Raw genomic sequence first — 20463 nt, forward strand, 5'->3', positions numbered from 1 at the left:
TGTTTGCTCTCTTAAATATGCTCTCTTTTATATCATACATATTACATCTGTTACTAATTTCTGTAGTTACATCTGTAATTACACTGTTGACCCTATCACTACACTGTAAAAAAAAATCTGTTAAATTTACGGAAAAATACCGGCAGCTGTGGTTGCCAGAATTATACCGTGAAAAAGACGGTAGCAACATTTTAGGATTTACAGAACTGTTTAAATTTACAGTGAAAAACCATATATCATTAACTGATACAATGTTAATACACAAACCTTTCAGTTAAGTCATTTTATTTGCAGAAACCGACTACGCTTAAATTATCCAACTGCCATTTGTTTATAAACTAATATTTATAATGTTTATGTAATGTGAGCATAAGAGTATTGAGAACTATTTTAAGTCCATGAAAAAAATCTTACTGATTTATGCAAAATCATCAATTCAGCTCAAAACTCTTGCAAATAACAGCAACACACATACATGCATGACTAAAACTAATAAAGAGATTCTCTTTACATCAGTAACTACACAGTTACTGCCTTTAAATAAAGCAACATGCAGCATAACATCAGTGTGTCTCTGTCCGTCCTTGACTTAAACACAGGCTCTACTCTCCAGCACAATGGTGAGCCACAAAACACAACAGGAAGTTGACTGTTAGGTTTTACAGTATTTTGCTGTTTATTTTCTTGATTTTACGGTGAAACACCGGCAGCTGTGGTTGCCAGTAATCTACTGTTTTTTACAGTTTGTTTCGTAAATTAAATTTACGGTATATTTCTGTTAAAATGACGTTCCACAGAATGTTTTGTCATCTCACAAATTTAACCCCTTTAATCCCACAGCAAAATCCTCAGTTTTAAAGAGCACTTCTATGTGTCCACACTACAGAGTGTTGAAGTAACACTGAAGCAGTGATGAATTAATGAGAGAATTAAGTGACTAATTAAATTAGGATTGAGCTTTATTGATGAACACCTGCTGTTAACAAGTAGAATCATTGAAGGAACGAGAAACAAGAGCAGAGAAACAAAACTTACAGCTAAAGCCAAGATGAAATCAACTGAAATAAAACACATGAAATCTCTCAAGATTTCAGCAGAGGGTGATTAAACAACTCCACAAACAGCATCACCAGTTTATTACTAACCACTTTTACTTTATTTATGTCATATGTGTACAAAAGCTCTTATTGAGATTTTAGTTGTTGTACTTTCATTTGAAGTCACCATATTGGCGATCAGTGGTTGCTTTAGTTGGGATCTTGAATCGTGACTCTTTAACATTGGTTTTTGCTTGGTTGCTTTTAATTAGCTGTGTGTAGGGAGTGGTTTCAGACACAGTCTATGAGTGTCGACTCTGAGGCTACTTTCTCGAAAATAAAGGTTAGATCTATTACAGTTATTCACTGTATATAGTAAGGAAACTTACTCTTAATCATTTAACAGGTTATTACTGTGGTATTTTACAGTTTTTTATTGTTAAAATCACAATCATTTTTTACAGTGTATCCCTTAACTCACCCTTAACCTGTCCTTAACCTTACTCATATTCCACATCAATAGCAGTAACAGTGTTTTGCAATACAACATAAAGACAATAAATACTTTTTTGACATGAGTACCGACTTTAATAGTTAAAGACATCTAATATAAAGAGAGATTGAATATACATAGTAATATTACATATTTATGTTTAACAACATTTGAATGTACAACATGCAATTACTATTTTGCAGTTAAATTCATACATTATATATTTCATACATCAAATCTTTTCATATATAGACATAGGACCATGACTCGGATAGATGCAGAAGTCAGTTGTTTGTCTGTTGTGCAATCTTACACAGTGACAGTGAGGAATCAAAAACCTTAAACCCAGCATAGAGGGGTTCAGTGAACGTGGTGTTTAATGTGTGTAAGTGTGTGAGTGTGTGTGTGTCAGAGACGCTGTAGAAGGACAGAGTGCCGGCCGGCCAGTCCAGATACACTCCTACTCTTTTAGAGGAAGGTGAAGGGACAGGAATGTTGTTGCCCAGATTTTTGTGCCAGACAACAAATCCATCAACAGTGCAGAAAAGACACCAGGACTTGTTATTGTATCCAAACTTACAGATCATCCCTTCTTTCCTGCTGATTGTTTTATAGGCCACTGCTACACGAGCCCAGCCAGTCCGCTCAACCTCCCAGTAATGCCGTCCAGTCAGACTCTCTCGACACAGAACCTGAGGAATATCTTTAAATCTCTCTGGATGATCAGGATACTGCTGGTGCTCTTCCACATATTTCACCTCTCCGTTCTCAGACAGAATGAGTTGAGTACTCGCTGTGTTTGGATCCAGTGTGAGATCACAGAAATCTGAACACAAGAAGAGAGGCAAAAACAGTTGTATAATTTCGTTTGTTTTCATTAAATGTCCAGAGAGAGAGTGAGTCCAGAGAGAAAACCTACATTTTTGTGGTCCTGGTTGGATCCTGAAAGGCTCTCCATGGTCCAAACTACAATGACACACACACACACACACACAAATATACAGACATAAAGAATTACTAGTAGGAAATGTTATTCACATAGAGTGCATTCATATAAAGAGTCAAGTCCAATCCATTTGTATAGCGTTTCCTCAATACATATCATTCCAGATCAGTTTACAAAGATGTACGTCTCAATGTTAGTGTCTTCAGGACACAGTGGACAGCTTAACAGGAAAAAGATTTAATGTCTTCATAATTAATATTTAGTTGTAAACAATTTGCATTAAGTAACTCTTTAAAACTTAATTACTTTCAACAAACACAAATATTGTTGAGCTGAATCTCAGGAATAAGATTCTAAGAACTACATTTCCCAGAGAGCACCAGCAGCAGAAATCCAGCTGTTTGTCATTGTCACTGATTTGGAGCACCTGTTAAAGACATGGAGTTCCTCAGTCATGGAGGCAAACAAACTTCAGAGAGAAGAAGCTCCAAGTTCATTCGTAGGTTCAGTCCAAAGACGCCAATGGTTGGTGAAATGTTTATTTACTTTTATGGTGTTTGAAATACTGCTTTATTCCATGTAAAAGGCTTAATTCATTCATCATAAAATTCATTTAAAATGTGTAATTAAATGTTTAATTAGAAAAGTAATTTTTGTTCTCTGTTTAAAGGTTTACAACCTAATTCACTGAGCTAATTCACTGAGCAGATCAATCAACTGACAAAGCCAAAAGAAAATAAAAGTGATCGAGTCAGAAATTTGAGTTGTCCTTGTGTCCTTTGGATGGTGAACAAGAGTTGGACTGGACAGTTGTAAACCACGCGGAGCGGCCTGGCCCTGAGGATAAACGGCTTCAGATCCAGTAATAAGCTGTTGACGCAGAGGAAGTCAAGATGGCGGAAGATGTCCTGGGGAAGTCGGTCCAGCAGCTCAAAAAGGAGAGGACCATTGCAAAAAGCAGCTTCACCAGACAAGCCAACTTCATTTCAAGAGGAGGAAGCAGTATGCTTCAAGTGGAGTTAGAGGAGGAATTCACAAAGCTGTCAGACTGTTTCAAAAAGATGCTCGATGCCAATGATGACTACAGGATTGGACTGGAGGCAGATATTAAGACTGAGGAAGAGAAAGCAGGTCTTGATGAACAGCAAGAAGCCGACCTTGATAGATCTGTAAATGAAGGCGAAACAAAGTTGGTGGAAATAAGGAACATTGTTCAAACAAACCTGTGGTCGAGGTATGGAAGGAGTGAACTTCTTGTGGCAATCCTGGAAGCAGAAAAAGGCAATGATAAAGCGGCTGATGTGGCTGTGGAAAGTGCCAATTTAGAGGGCTATGAAGTGCACCTTGCTCTCTTGGACAAGAGAATAAAAGAGGCCATCTCCGCAATGTCAACATGGGAAAGATGGATCCCTGTTGAATTAAAGGATGAATTAGATGGAAGAATCAAGGATGTAAGAGCATCCTATTACAGGCTTGAGGTAAGGAAAGCTGAATTTGCCACTGCACGGACAATCAACGAACAAGGCACAGGACCGTTACTACCCCAACTGCCAACATCCATTCCAATAGTGAGAATCAAGCCAACCTCTCTACCTATTTTCAATGGAAGTAAGAGAGATTATCACAGATGGAGGAAAGACTGGGAAAGCCTGCAAAAGCAGGGAGAGCCATCCGGATCAACTGAAGTTAAGAAAATTCAACTCCTGGAGAGTGTGGATGACAAAATCTCAAAAGACCTCAGACTTTCAACCTACACCACTGCCAATGACATGTTTAGAGTCCTGGAGAACAGATATGGAAATAAGTCAACCATCACAGTGGAAATCCATGAAATGATTGAACGAGGTGCAGCCATAAAACTCACCAAAAAAATCATGGATGAGTGGAACGGACCAGTGTGGTACGTAAGCCACCTGGTGGCGCCAAACCCTCATTTGGTGACAACACCAATTCGTATTGTATGGAATAGTAGCCAGAAATACAAAGGCTTGAGTATGAATGATCTTCTTCTGAAGGGACCAGACGTTCTCAACCCTATCAGAGCTGTCCTGCTGAGGTTCAGAGAAGGGACGTATGCATCTCTAGGAGACATCAAAAAGATGTACAACTCTGTATGGTTGGAGGAGCGTGAGATGCATCTTCACAGGTTCCTCTGGAGAGACAGCCCAGGTGAAGAGATAGGTGAATATGCAATTACCAGAGTCAACATTGGGGACAGACCTGCTGGTTGCATTGCTCAGTTGGCTATGAGGGAAACCGCACGTTTGCCCAACTTTCTTCACTTGGAAGATGAGCGCAGAGTCATTGAAGAGGACAATTATGTGGATGACCTCTTAACCTCCCAAAATGATCTAAATAAACTTGATAAAATCACAGCAAATGTGGAAGAGATCTTGAAAGTTGGAGGGTTCTTCCTCAAACCATGGATCCGGTCAGGGCAAAGTGGGAGGCAAGGAATGGAGACGGAGGGGGTTTTAACAGAAACACAAGGTAAAACCTTAATTCTTCCAAATCAAATGAGAGGCAAAGACAACAAAGCCTTGGGTATCGGCTACCAAATGGATGAAGACAAGCTCTACATGTTAACTTCAGTTAACTTTTCCAAAAGGAAAAAGAAGATGAGAGTTGGAAAAGATCTTCTCAAGGAGGAGGTGAGAACTGAGACACCTAAACCACTGACTAGGAGGGCTCTCTTAAGCCAAGTGGCTGGACTGTACGACCCAATTGGCTTAGTTACACCTGCCAAACAGAAAGGAGCAATTCTTGTACGGAAAGCATTCCAAGAGGGAGGGGGTGGGAAACTAACCCAAGAAACTTGGGACCAACCTCTCTCAGAAAGCCTCAGAGAAGAAGCCATACAGCTTTTTGAAGAATATGTGCAGCTTGGACAGGTGAAATTCCACAGGAGCCTCACACCAGCTGGCTGGGAAGGGAAACCTTGGGGCATCACATTCTCAGATGGAAGTGACAAATCCTATGGAGCTGTGATGTACTTAAGATGGGAAACAAGTCAAGGCACTAAGGTTCGATTTGTTGAATCTAAAGCCAAGCTGACACCCCTGGATCAGAAGGGAGAAGCTGTAAAAGCTGAGGTCTGTGGTGCTGTCTTTGCAGCCAGGATCAGGAAGTATGTGGAAAAGCATGCTCGGATGAAGATCGAGAGATGGTTCCATCTACTCGACAGTCAAACAGTCTTGGGAGCCATTCAAAGAGTCAGTTATGGATACAAAACCTTCTTTGCAAATAGAGTGGGTGAAATCCAGAAGGCTGGACTAGTGCAAGATTGGTGGTGGATCTGTGGAGATCTAAACATAGCTGACATCATAACGAGAGGGGGCGCTCCGGAAGATTTGAGTGAGAATTCCACATGGCAAAATGGACCAGAGTTCCTGAAGTGGCCAGTGGAGAGGTGGCCTATAAAATCAGCCGGAGAGATTGCAGCTCATGCCAGGGAGAGTGTAAACAAGCTCCAGAGAAAGGCATTCTCAGGTGCATTAACAAGAGCTCAAGCAATAAGTAGTCAGAAAAAAGAAGACCTACGAGGTACTCAGCAAAGTCCAAAGAGTAAAACTCCAGAGGAAATACCTGTGTTAAATCCAATTCTTCTAAGTAGGAAGCCCACTGGCTGGGTTAAAGATCTTGTGGAGGTAAGAAGATCCAGTAACCTGTCCAAACTGGTGAGAGTTGTTGCCTGGGTTTGTCTTGCTGCTAAGCAGTGGCTGAAGAGGAAATGCCGGGCCCCTAAACAGTCAAAGTGGGAGTTTAGATCACCGAAGCAAGCTGTGTTGACTGTCAAAGAACGTGAAGATGCACTCAAATACATCTTCCTCGCAGCTCAAGAAGGAATAGTTTTTTCAGACACAACTCTGAGCAGACTGGCAGTATACAAAGATGTGAACTCCGGACTGCTAGTTTGTGGGGGCAGAATTCAGACGTTCAACGAAGATAAGACAACGGTGCCAGTTTTACCATTTGAAGCATGGGTGTCTACACTGCTGGCACAGGAATCCCACAAAGCAAACCACGAGGGAGTGGCAGGAACCCTTCTCCGGATGAGGAAGAAAGCCTGGGTAATAAAAGGCCGTAGACTTGCCAAGAAGATGGTTGACCGCTGTGTGGTCTGCAGAAAAAACAAAGCAAAACAGTGTCAACAAATCATGGCTGACCTGCCTCTAGAGCGAACAGGCCCAGCTGCACCTTTTGAATTCACCACTATGGACCTGTTCGGCCCTTATGAAGTGAAAGATGAGGTCAAGAAGAGAACTAGACTCCGAGTATGGGGAATAGTCTTCTGCTGCATGGCTTCCCGAGCCATACATACTGAAGTGGTGAGTGACATGTCATCCGAAGGATTCCTGCTAGCTTATCAAAGGTTCACTTCACTGAGAGGACACCCCAGGAAACTCTGGTCAGACCCTGGCACTAACTTTGTGGGAGCCAGACCTGCACTAGAGAAGCTTTACAAATTCCTTAACCGAATAAATAAGTCTGAACTTGAAGACACCGCTGGCAAGCATGGTACAGAATGGTCGTGGAAGATTCACCCTGCAGACTCTCCCCATAGGAATGGTGCAGCAGAGGCAGCTGTCAAAGTAGTGAAGCGGGCGTTAAGCAACCTTGGTGGAGATGGTGTTTTCACATGGGGAGAGTTTCAAACTTTTCTTTTCATGGCAGCCAACCTTGCAAATGAAAGACCCATCGACGCAAGAACTCAAAGCAGAGAAGACTGTGTAGAGTATATCACCCCAAACTCTCTGCTTTTAGGACGCGCCAACCCAAAGGGAGACCCTGGAGATTTCCAGTTTGATGAATATATTTAAGTCTTTTGTAAGGGTAGCCAAGTAGAATTAAGCAACTTCTGGAAGAAGTGGAGCCAATTGGCTGGACCTAATCTGTTCATAAGGAACAAATGGCACACCAAAGAACGAAATGTTGCTGTTGGAGATGTGGTCTGGTTGGCTGACCAAAACGCCCTGAGAGGACAGTACAAGCTGGCTAGAGTGGTTAGTGTGAATGCTGACAGCAAAGGCATCGTAAGAGATGTGCTTGTGAAGACTTGTCCTAGCTATCCTGTTCACATCACAAAGGCGAAAGGCAAAGAAGGGCCCACAAGAGCTAATAGTGGAACTAAGAGACTTCAAACCAAAATCCCAGCCACAATTCTTCATAGAGATGTCAGACGCCTTGTCATTCTACTTCCCACTGAAGAACAAGCAGAGGTGTGAAGGGCTTGTGACCTCTCTGGTTTTGAAAAAACAGGAGTTCAAGTGGGAGGTGTTGAGCTGAATCTCAGGAATAAGATTCTAAGAACTACATTTCCCAGAGTGCACCAGCAGCAGAAATCCAGCTGTTTGTCATTGTCACTGATTTGGAGCACCTGTTAAAGACATGGAGTTCCTCAGTCATGGAGGCAAACAAACTTCAGAGAGAAGAAGCTCCAAGTTCATTCGTAGGTTCAGTCCAAAGACGCCAATGGTTGGTGAAATGTTTATTTACTTTTATGGTGTTTGAAATACTGCTTTATTCCATGTAAAAGGCTTAATTCATTCATCATAAAATTCATTTAAAATGTGTAATTAAATGTTTAATTAGAAAAGTAATTTTTGTTCTCTGTTTAAAGGTTTATAACCTAATTCACTGAGCTAATTCACTGAGCTAATTCACTGAGCAGATCAATCAACTGACAAAGCCAAAAGAAAATAAAAGTGATCGAGTCAGAAATTTGAGTTGTCCTTGTGTCCTTTGGATGGTGAACAAGAGTTGGACTGCACAAATATATCTTAAAATTCTTTAGATTTTTAAATTCATTTTCTGTTACAGTTTTATTTTCTGCAAACACTTTTTGACCATTTTAGATTAATGAAACCGCAATTCTGCCTATGTTGTACTTTCACTGTAGAATGCTACTAAATATATAAAAAAAAAACATCAGTAAAGAATATGGAACAACTATATTTTGTGAGGTAACATAGGCGTTTAATTAGTATATGCAAAGATGAGAAGTACCAAAAGAAGAAATTATGATTTTAATTTCGAAGCAATGGTTTTGTCTTGCGCTGCAAACATTAAGGTTTCTTAACTTGTACCCCACATACTTGAGTATCTCCAGCGAGCAGTTTGGATCATTCAGTTTGTCAGAAAGCAGCTTGACTCCGGTTTCTCCTGGGTGATTGTAGCTCAGATCCAGCTCTCTCAGGTGTGAGGGGTTTGAACTGAGAGCTGAAGACAGATAACGACAGCCTTCTTCAGTCACCATACAGCCTGACAACCTACGAACACACATCAACAGATTACATTATCTGTGAAGTCCTCAACTTTCAAATACCAGCAGAATCACTGCGTGTTCAGAGATTTCCAGTATACCAGCCCTTATAAATAACACATGGTTTTATTATAGTAAGTGTATTTACCTTTTTTTGGCAGCTTGATTGCCATTTGTATGTTTATATAACCACAGTTTTACTACAAATACACGTTTTAACTACGTACAATAATTATTTTTATTTTTTTTATGTACCATGGTTAATTGTCATAAGGAGCAAGCGCTGTTGTGTTTTTTGGGGTGTTTATCGGTTACAAATGAATCAACCAGTCATTTTTAAATCTGTAGGCAAGTTAATCCGAATTGAATTAATTTAAATGAGTCTTTTGATTAACAGAATGGCACAATTAGAGTGAGATTAATAAAAATCCACACATTCGCGGGTAGTGTTGTAATCTCGGGGTTTGTTAGTTTGGTAATCGAGGTAATGAAAACAGTAATATCACGCACGGACATTTCAGGCCTCGCATTTGGAGCTGAATCACCCGAGACTCGCAATTCTTGACGCCCGTGAATCGAATCTTTTGGGAATCGACTCCTCCGAGCATCACTGTTCTTACCCCTCCCCCCCGCTGCCTCTCGCTGCAGTTTTTGCGCGCGCGCGCTGACAGCGTTCGGTATTTTATCAGAGATTTACCTCAAACGAAGGTAAGTGTGAATATATAAAACAATTTTAAATAACATATGTTTACAAGAACATCACATTTAAAGTTGTTCAATGTTGTAATATTTTTTAAATTGTATTTCTAGCATGACTTTGTTTCGAGCCGTTTGTTCCCGCTTCAGCTGCTCCGTCGCTGCGCGCGCTGATTTTCTGAGAGATTTACCTCAGACGAAGGTCAGTATGCACATATAAAACCATTTAAATTACATGTTTATCAGACATAACATGTTATATCATTTATTTCAAACTATATTTCTAAGAGATTTATGTCAGAAGAAAGTAAGGGAGAATTTACAGAAACGTTTTAAATAGTCTATTTACCAAAACATAATATTAAGTGTTTTAATGTATAACGTTATATTTGAGTGGGTTTATGTTGTGTTTTAATATATAAAGTTATATTTGAGTGGGTTTATGTTCTAAAATTAGTCTAGCTATCATGGTAAGCTGCTAAGTTAACTGGTAACTTAGCAACTGCTATGTAAATTTTAAAAAGTTAAAAAAGTTAGCTATTAGTAAAATGTACATATGTATTGATTAATGTTAGTTTAGCTAGCGTGCTTTAGTTGTTAACATATTCCCCTTTGACAAATCTGCACACATTCTCTTGAACTGTTTCAAAGACTATAGAATACCCAAGACATGTCACTCATATAGTTTTGAATGGGGGAAAAATGCAACGCTCAATATGGCCGCTCAATCGCAGGAAGCCCCGCCTTTTGAATGAAAGAGCCAATCACTAATTGGTAAAGTCAGAGCATCACTGCAGCTGCAGTTAGAAGTCCCGTTGCTATAGAAACAGTCAGCATTCTGAGACGTGCGTTTAGGTCTGCGCATGCGCACTGGCTGATCTAGCCTGAAAAAATAAGCTTTTTATAATGCTATTTGAGCAAAAGAAACAACATTTATGATACAGCTGTTGTCAGATTTCTTTGGTGATTTCAGATATGGAATTTAATTGTAAGCTTAGTGAACAGTTTTGGAGAATTTGATGTTTCCCTATTCAAAGAGATAGGAGCTGCGCTTGGATGCCCGAGAGGCGTTTCAAAGATGGCCGCCGAGTGACATGACTTGTCTTAAGCAATGAAAACTGTACAATGTATTTAGAGAAAATGTGTTTTATTATATTTTATTTTTTTTCACAGGATCCTCTGTTCCCAGACCCAACCATTCATCTGAAGGACTGTGAAAATGTGACAGAACCACCAGTGACAGTTTCCACAAAATAAATAAAGGACATGGCAGAGGATGATAGGGGTATTGATATTTCACTGAAATTAGCCTGCTTACATCACATTGCAGAATATGCATAATGTTATTCAACAGAATAAGTTTTTTATTTATTTATTATTATTTAGGACTGGCCTGATGAAGCTATTTCATTTAACAAAGGTTTACGTTTGGTCTGCAAGTCAGAATAATAGCTGATTTAAAAAAAAAGAAAAAAAAAAGGAATAGTGGTTCATGTTTGTTTTGTGATAGTGTTTCACGAGTCCTTTTTCTCCTGAGCAGCTCAACCGCCTGCTTTTCTTCAGAAAACTCCTCAAGGTCCTGCACATTATCAGGTTTTCCAGCATCTTTTGCAGATTTGAACTCTTTACAGCAGTGACTATGATTTCAGATCCATCTTTTCACACTGAGGACAATCGAGGGACTCATACATAACTATTAGAAAAGGTAAACACATTTACTGATGCTCAAGAAAGCAACACGATGCTTTAAGAGATGCAGGGTGTAAGACATTTGAATTGGGTGATCAGTAAACTACTTATTTTGTCTGAAAACTATAAAAAAATAAGTATTTTATGTAGCTTCTGAAGGGCAGTACTAAAAGAACAAATATGATTTACTCATTATCATCCTGTTCAAAAGTTTACACCCCCAGGTCCTAATGTATTGTTTCCTTCTGGAGCATCAGTGAATGTTTTCACCTTTTATAATAGTTGAGTCCTTCAGTTTTCCTCAGAGTGAAAAGATGGATCTCAAAATCATAAGTCATTGTTGGACAGGGGCCAAATAAGCAGAAGATGCTGGAAAACCAAAGAATTTGCGGGACTTGGAGGATTTTTCTGAAGAACAGCAGGCAGTTGAACTGCTCTGGGCTGCATTTCCCAAAACACTTTAATCGTAAGTAGATTGTAGAACCTGCAGCCCAGGACAATCAGGGGACTCATGAAAAACTATCACAAAACATAAAAACAGCTGTGGGTCATCCAGGTAATGACACAGTATTAAGAGTCAAGTGTAAACTTTTGAACATTTTTATAAATTATAAATTTTCATTTTTATAAATTCCGTATATGTAAATATCTAACATTGCTTATTCAGGACAGTACTAAATGAAAATAGCATGGAATGTTCATGATCCCTCTCATTTTGTTATTTTATTCTTATTTTGATGGTGCCATTAGAGTTGTAGAATATGTGTGTGTGACTGTGGAGCGGTAATCACTGCTCTGACTTTGCAGTGTCCATTGCAAGTGTATTAATTATTGTTTGTTATTCATTAGTATAATTTTTTTATTGATTTTTAAAAAATATATATTTTGTTTAATCAGTTTAATGATTCACTTGAAGTGTCTGTGTTTGCAAAATCTTTTTCTCAATCTAAATGATTAGTTAAATGTTGCAGTCCTGTTGAGTTTGTTGAATAATATTTGCAGTTCTGTTAAATATTTGCAGTCCTGCGTTTGCTGAAAAATAAAATTGAGTTTTGTTGATACTTTGCTGTGTTTGTGACTTTCTTTACTGTTTTTATGAGTGCATATGACACATTTTTGTGTAGAAGGCCAGTAGCATTTTAAAATATATTAAGTGCACGGTAATTTACAGATGTTTACTGAGATATATGATTGGCCATTTACTGAGATTTCACTGCTTGTGAACAGGACGATACGTGGATTTACCGGTCGAACATTTTTGGCTGTGTCTGGGGTTTATCGCGTTAATGAGAGGACTAGAAAACGGCCGCACACAAAAGAGCCCGTTTCTGTCTGTGTCAAGACATCAGAAACGCCAGCGCACTTAGACTGTAACTTCCGGAAACATGCCGTTTACAGGTTTGTGCGCTAACGTGCTCAGTCCGGAAACGCGCATTTTCACGCAGTGTTGGGCTTTTGAGGAGCTTTTCTTTGAGTCGGACATCAAGTATTCAGGCAAACCCCCCATATCTGCCTTGCCTCCTGTGTCGGTGTTTTTTTTTTGGCAATAACTGATCTTAAGAACCTGCTGCCTTGAAAACAACTTGAGAATTTATAAAGTATAATGTTCTAAAATACCTCAATATCTCCAGCTGACAGTTTGAACTCTTCAGCCCATTAGAGAGCAGCTTCATTCCTGAATCCTGTAGGTCGTTGTTACTTAGGTCCAGCTCCCTCAGGACAGAATTTGAGGATTGTAGAGCTGATGACAAAATTTCACAATGCTGAGCAGTGAGATAACAGCCAGCAACACTGAAACAGAAGAGAAGAGAACACAAAATAATTAAATTCTACAATTAACATTGCAATCATATCTGCTTAATTCTAATAAAACACATCCAGGCCCGTAGCCAGCTATGTGGTCACCGAAGTCTGGACCTCGGTAAATTTTTCATGTTCCAAAATAAAATTTGTTCTCTGAATGTCTAATTTTCTGTTTAAAACCACTCATATCCAATGCCTGCATGTATAATTAAGTTTAGAGTTTTAAAAAATGTTAATGTGTGTGGTGTGAAAATGCGGAGTGAACGATATTACTAACATATGGTAAAATATTAACAAATGTTGATGCAATAAATATGACAATTTAATGTAATGTTCGTCCCTCCAAAACAGAGAAAACATCTTTCACAAACATCTACATCTCTGTCTCTTTTAAAGTGTTTAGTGTTTATAATGAGTTGTATTAGTGGTTATTATAGCACAATTCTAAATCCACCCCAGACCTCAAAAATTTTCAAATCCTGTCTACAGCCATGAACAGGGTTGGGCAAAGATGCATAAAAATGTATTTTAAAATGAAATACCAAATACCTTACATTTTGTGTATCAAAATAAACTACAAAATACAGCAGTCACACCATATATCAAAATAAACTACTGTATTTTTGTATTTTAAAAATACTAAAAAATACTTTTACAAAGGAGCATGAAAGTTCTTCACAAACCTTCAATCAATTGGCCCATTTGATCTATCCCTTCACCATTACATTGCGTCAAGTTGATTAAGTAAACAATGTTTGATAGCAACAGCTTTTCTCTGCCCGAGTCATGCAATAAATCTGACATATAAAGACAGTTAAGAGATCAAATATTCACATATCCCTGTGGTCTTCCAGATGAAGGTTAGTTTTAAAGTAGCCAAAAGTTTAATGTTTAACAGTTTGCGGATGACTCCTAATTGTATCCTAATTTAGTTATTTGGTGTTTGGTAACGAAGGGCCTACTTTGCATCAGCAACACTGACTCAATGACAAACAAGTCATTCATAAGAAGACAACTGATGGCACCTGTATTTATAGCAACTAGTTTCTAACTAATTAATCATTTGATTGTTAATCATAAATATAACTATATAATATATGTCAGGCAGTCATTCATGCAATGGTAAGCAAAATCATGATTCTACTAAAAAGCTACTTCAATTAGGGTACAATATTCAGCAATCAAATATATATTTATCAATCATTGGACACCTATTTGGAAGTTGAAAACAAACATTTTAGCATTTCAACAATTATTAAATTATCAAAATGTTTTAATTTTAAATTTACCCAGAAACGTAATCAGAAAGTAGCAACAGAACATGTCAAGGAGTATTAACCAAACTCCAACCACTGAATCTATTGAGAGCCTTAGAAGTATAGAGGACACACACACATTAATAGTGTAATAACAAGTTTGGGCAACCTACTGAGAAGGCACCAATCAGAGGCCGCATTTTTTAACGATATTATCATGTAGACTTCTTACAAAGTTTTTTCAGTATTTTAAAACTACAAAAATAAAAAAAAACTAAAGTATTTTGATACAAAATATGAAGCCATTTTCATCAACCCTATCAAAGACAAATGACAAAATCCTATTTTATATTTGAAATACATGTATCATAAATACTGCCCATCCCTGGCCATGGACACGTCAAGACATTCTAAACATAAGCAAAACAACAGAAAGTGCAATTCCATCCAGAAGGAAAATTGTAAAATATGGATTAAACACTCACAGAGCTTTTCTGCAGTTGATCACAGCTGGTATCAGTCTCCTTCTGCCCTCATCTGATGTGTTGTATTTCTTGAGATCCAGCTCATCCAGCACCTCCTCTGATATCTGAAGCATGTAGGCGATTGTTGAGCAGTGAGATGGAGAGAGTTTCTTCTCTGAGTGTTTGTCTGATTTCACAAACTCCTGAATCTCTCTGAACAGAGTCTGATCTTTGACTTCCAGCAGACAGAGGAACAGATTGATGGATCTTTCAGTTGAGAGTCTACGTCCATCTTTGATCTTCTCTTTAATGTAAAGTGTGGTTTTCCTCATGGTCTCTGAGCTGTTTTCTGTGTGTGTCAGTAGATCCTGTAAGAGTCTCTGATTGGACTCCAGTGAGATGCCCAGCAAGAACCGCAGGAACAGATCCAGGTGTCCATTTTTACTTTCTAAGGCTTTATCTACTACACCTTTATGCAAATTAAGCATTGGATCAAAAGCTTTAAGAGCTTTCATTGTGCTACTTAAATAGCAGTAAAACACATAGAAAGCAGCGAGAAACTCTTGAACACTCAGGTGAATGAAGCAGTAGACTTTCCTCTGATGAATCACAGATTCTTCTTTAAAGAACTCAGTGCAAATCCCAGAAAACACTGAGGCGTCAGTGACATCTATGCCGCTCTCAATCAGGTCCTCCTCATAGAACATCACATTGCCCTTCATCAGCTGATTGAAAGCCATTTCAGCAAGTTTCACAATCACTTCTCTGTTGGACTTCAGGAGTTTCTCCGGATCTCTTTCATTATACTTTCTCTTAATCTGAATCAGTAGGAAGTGGATGTACATTTCAGTCAGAGTTTGAGGGATTTCTGCATTGAGATCTTCTTTCACAAGGTTTTGAAGCACAGTGGATGAGATCCAGCAGAAGACGGGGATGTGGCACATGATGTGGAGGCTTCTTACTCTTTTGATGTGTGAGATGATTCTGCTGACTTGATGCTGGTCACTGATTCTATTCCTGAAATACTCCTCTTTTTGAGGGTCATTGAAACCCTGAATTTCTGTCAGACGGTTGATGAAGTTGGATTGGATCTGATTGGCTGCTGCTGCTCTGGAGGTGATCCAGATGAGAGCAGAGGGAAGCAGATCTCCTTTCATGAGGTTAGACATCAACACACCCACTGATGAAGACTCATTCACATCACAAACCTTCTCATCATCTGAAAACAGTGTAATTCTGCTTTCATCCAGACCATCTAGGATGAACACAACTTTACACTCCTCATAATTCTTTGAGTCCAGATCTTGAAGCTCAGGATGAAAGTCCAGCAGAAGTCTGTGAAGACTGTACTGAGGATCTCGGATCAAGTTCAGCTCTCGAAATGGAAACACAAACATGAAATCTACATCCTGATTGGCTTTTCCCTCGGCCCAGTCGAGTATGAACTTCTGCACAGAGACGCTTTTTCCAATTCCAGCAATGCCTTTAGTAAGAACAGTCTTGATTTTGTCTTTCTCCTCACATTCAGGTAATGGTTTAAAGATGTCATTACAGTTGATTGGAGTGTGTTGTGAATGTTGTGTTTTAGTTGTTTTCTCCATCTGTAAAACCTCATGTTCTTCATTCACCCCTTCTCTCTCTCCTTCTATGATGTAGAGCTGTGTGTAGATCCTGTTCAAGAGGGTTTCATTCCCTTGTAGTTTGTTTCCCTCAAATAAGCATTCATACTTGCTCTTCATGCTGGTTTTGTGTTGGTCTTTGACTCTCTGCAGGACTGCTTCAGGTCTTTCCTGCCTGATGTGGGTCTGATTGTGGGATGCAGTTGTGGGATCTGTCTCCACATTGCTGACATTAAATGAAAGAACAGCCAAAATGGCAATAACAGTGATTACAATGTCCTTTGAAGGTTTTAAGAAACATATCAGTGTGGATTGTACAGTATATGTTGCATATTTTGTTTACATGAACAAACATGTAGTATTCATTTGGGTTTCTTAAATCATAATTGAGATGAAATCAGCAACTAAATATTTATCCTAACCATGGGGCAGAGGTCACTATTCCATCACTGAATGCAGGGTGTCCAACCATGGATCTTGTACTTTTCATAGACACACCGCCGAGTTCTAGTGATGCTGATCTTAGTCTCCTCCTCCTGCTAATAGTGGCAAAAGACAAACAAGTATGTATAGTATATATAAACACACACACACACACACACACAAAGACTGTATTATTGTATATTAATATACACATTTGTACTATTTGATAAACAGACAAGCATTGTCTCCTTTTATTTAACATTCAGTATTATAATAATTAAAAGCTATTTTAATTATCATTGTTGTATTTGATTATTAAAAGATACTTATTGAAATTTTGTAGAAAATAAGAATAAACAATTTTATATATTACAGTTTTTTTCAACTGCTTAAATTTTCAGAACTTTACCTTTTTTTTCAATATTTTACACACAAATCCAATAATTTCAAAGACAAAATGTCTAACATCTCTTGCAAAATGAAGCACTGTATTCAAAATATAACAAACACATCTCAAAAGCAAACATTTGCAAACCTTTGCCATAATATTAATTCCTGTTAGATTTGTGTGTGTTATATATAGAATTGTGTTTTGCAAAAAGTGTTTTATAAAATTGAAAACTGAGCCAAAGGCCAAGAATTAGTGTATGGTTTTTCAGATTTGGTGTGTGTTTGAGTGTCAGCTTTCAGAAATTGTGTGACAAGTAAAGATTGTGAGATTAAGCAGTAAAAACTGTATACAAGGTGTGTTTGCTAAACGCAAACTATGATGGGAGCAACATTACATTGAACATTGGCTATTCATTTAGTTTAGATACATTCAGTTTCATCTAAATACAGATAGAGATTCAGATAATTTGACACATCACTGACAGACATCAGCCAATGCAAACAAACACCAGATTACAGTTCGTCACTTCTAAGAAATTCTGCAACCCATCAAATACAGGCTGAACACGGCAACAGATGCCTGCATGGGTAACACACTGATCCAACACAACCCAAGAAATATGTCTTATAGTGCTGGTCAGCATCTGTTGGTGCAGTGTGAATAAGCCTACATAAATCAAACCCATGATCTTGGCATTGTGAGAGCCATGCTCTACAGAGATATAAGTCACCTTCATAAAAAGCTGCAAAAGTGCTGATGTCATACCTGGAGTCAATGGAGGTGTCTTCATTCTCTCTTTTCTCATGGGAACTCATTTTGGAAGCACTTACCTCCTACTCTAAATAATATATATATATAAACAAAAAAATGGTCACATTTGATTAAATAGTCTCACAGCAGATGGAAGGCCTTCTATATTGCTCCTTTAAAGCAACTTGGTTAAAAAGGTAAAGACTCATTTCAAAATGTAAAAGATACAGTTAAAAAGAAAAAGTTAAATAGACAGATACACAGTTAAATGCAGACTATTGTCAGTAGCTTTCTCACCTGTTAAGTAAAATGTGCAGTTTTGTGTGATACCAAATCATACCATACTGCACATTGAGTTTTTTTTTCAAATCAACTCAATTCAGTGCATTCTGAGACTGCATAAATAAAACTAACTAAAAAAAGCCCATAACTCCTGGTAAACTTAAACTAAAAGGTAACTCAAGATCAGCTTGTACAAAGAACTACCATACATCATTTGCAGTGTGTATCCACATTATTTACTGTGGATATTTAAATATTAAATATTATAATATTAAATATTAGTACAAATATTTTAAATAATATTATTTAGTAGGATATATTATTTAATTAGTGTAATTTGTGAAATAAGAAAAAAAAAAAAGATTATAATAGCATTAAAAATTATTTACTGAAGGTACATATCAACATTTAAAATGGTCATGACATTAATTTTCCAGGATCTTTTAACATACTGTCATAGTACAATAAAAATGTAATGGTGCATATCAAATATCTTGAGCTGTTTTTCAGGTTTTATTATATTAAGGTACATAATCATTTCTCACTGTTATTCAGCTTTTAATGTTTGTTACAATACAATTATGGAAATTTACCAGCAGTAGAAAAGCAGTAGGTTTAGTAACAATATCGTAGCTGTGATACAAAAGAAGTGCAGAACTCAGCACCACTTGTTTTTGTACTGTAAGGTAAAACAAAGGTAAAAACTGCAGTTATTTTTTTAAATGCACATCATGCCTTTCAACAAGCATCTCATATTCTAGCATTTGTGCAAGAGAATCAACAATCATTGTTTTATTGATATTGTCTGATTACTATATAGCATAATTAGTAGAGTTTAAAAATTTAAAATGGTCCTGGCAGTGAAATATCTTCAAACTAAATAACTTACCATCATTACTTTATATATCTACAGGTTTTTATGAAGAATAAATTCTGAACTTACCACAATATGCTGCCTCTTAAATGTCCAGGCATAGATTTAAACCCTCAGAATATTATCCTTTGTTGTACTTTCATTTAGTCACATGATCAGGTGACTCTTGTGTCTTGTCTCTTTCTCGTCTTCTTCTCCCTCTAGTGGTGCAGAGCTTCATCATCTCAGGTGGATCTCAAAGCAGTTGTATTGTTTGTAACTCAACACAAACTAATTTAAAGTAAAATTAAACTAGCTACCAGGATCATTTTATGTTGTGTAATAAGGCAAATAGGAGCTTTTGGTTGTCATCAGCACTAGGGACAGTGAAGTGAATTTTTATTCCCTTCTGCTCCTCATCTTCCTTCAGGAACTGATTAAGTGTCTCAGACTCCTCCATCTGTATCTAGAGTCAGGAGGAAGGATCATTTATTGATTATTTATTGAATATTACATGTGCATGATAATATATAAGTATTTTATAATATGATGTATGGGCTCATCTGGTTTGTTTTTAGCAGCAGTTTCACAGGTTTGTTTGATGTTGTTTCCAGATCATAATGTTCACTCCAAGAAAAAAACAATGTAAAAATTACTTGTTTGCATTTTTTAGGTTATTGGGGCACTAATAACACAATTCATAAAAATAAATAATTATATACCACCCAGTTTTTTTAAATATAGGCCTCTACCAAATGGTTGAGATGCTGCTTGATGGTAAAAGTACCTTTTACATAATTATAAATGTATAATAGCATTTAAATTATCATTTAATACCTACAAAGACAAAAACAATGTTGAAAATGTAAAAATACCATGAAACAATTCATATCAAGTAAATTTTATTTCAACAAAAGAACTTCGCTCCCATTTTCTGCATAAAATTCCAACAATTTTAACGACAATTGTATTGTCAAAAACATATGGGGCCCTCTCCAACTTCTCAGCTCTGCTGTGTATAATCTCCAAAGAACTTTTGTTCTTGCATTGAATGAACTCAAAAACTAAACATCTTTCAAATAAAATGCGCAAACAAAATAGGACCTATGGGAACCTTGGCCACGTTATTTTCGATGGTATGCTGCGAAGCATTCCCTCTCTCTGATCAAGCACAGGAAAACATTGCACTTCCCACATTTCCATCTTGACACACCCTTTGGGCAGAGGCAGCACCGCCCCCGGTTGTCAGTATGAAGTGGCAAATTTCCATAGTTGTCGTAGCGTACATCTGGTTGTGGTTTGGGGGGTCTTGGGGGGAGGCACTTCTTCTCACAGGACATTTGTGGTGCAGAGGCAGATGATGGTCTGCCAACTCTGGGTGCTGCCTTGTTGACTTGTTTCAAACTGTGAGCCACAGCCAGGCGGAATCTTTTGAGAGGCATTGGTTTTTCCTTCAGTAGGCCACAGTCTCTCTTGTAGACCAGCCATGCATTGGAGAT

At 37.9% G+C, this 20463-nt stretch overlaps 1 protein-coding gene across 4 annotated transcripts; it reads right to left on the reverse strand.

Moving 5' to 3' along the window:
* Positions 1-806: 806 nt before the first annotated feature.
* LOC131534802 (NLR family CARD domain-containing protein 3-like) lies at positions 807-19079 on the reverse strand. 4 transcript variants are annotated; one of them, XM_058767839.1, is made up of 9 exons: positions 19055-19079; positions 18705-18790; positions 17845-17917; positions 16688-16804; positions 14668-16491; positions 12741-12914; positions 8572-8745; positions 2450-2496; positions 807-2356 (listed from the first exon to the last, which is right to left on the reverse strand). In XM_058767839.1, exons 3-9 carry the CDS (start codon positions 17892-17894, stop codon positions 1815-1817), a joined length of 2928 nt encoding a protein of 975 aa, XP_058623822.1. In that variant the 5' UTR covers positions 17895-17917; positions 18705-18790; positions 19055-19079; the 3' UTR covers positions 807-1814. The 4 variants fall into 4 exon arrangements, with proteins under 4 accessions (XP_058623822.1, XP_058623824.1, XP_058623823.1 ...); XM_058767841.1 differs by lacking the exons at positions 18705-18790; positions 19055-19079 and having other exon boundaries at positions 16688-16801; positions 17845-18431; XM_058767840.1 differs by lacking the exons at positions 18705-18790; positions 19055-19079 and having other exon boundaries at positions 17845-18431.
* Positions 19080-20463: the final 1384 nt, after the last annotated feature.

This window comes from Onychostoma macrolepis, chromosome 25 (assembly GCF_012432095.1).
Source record: "Onychostoma macrolepis isolate SWU-2019 chromosome 25, ASM1243209v1, whole genome shotgun sequence".
In the NCBI taxonomy this organism is placed as follows: Eukaryota; Metazoa; Chordata; class Actinopteri; order Cypriniformes; family Cyprinidae; genus Onychostoma; species Onychostoma macrolepis.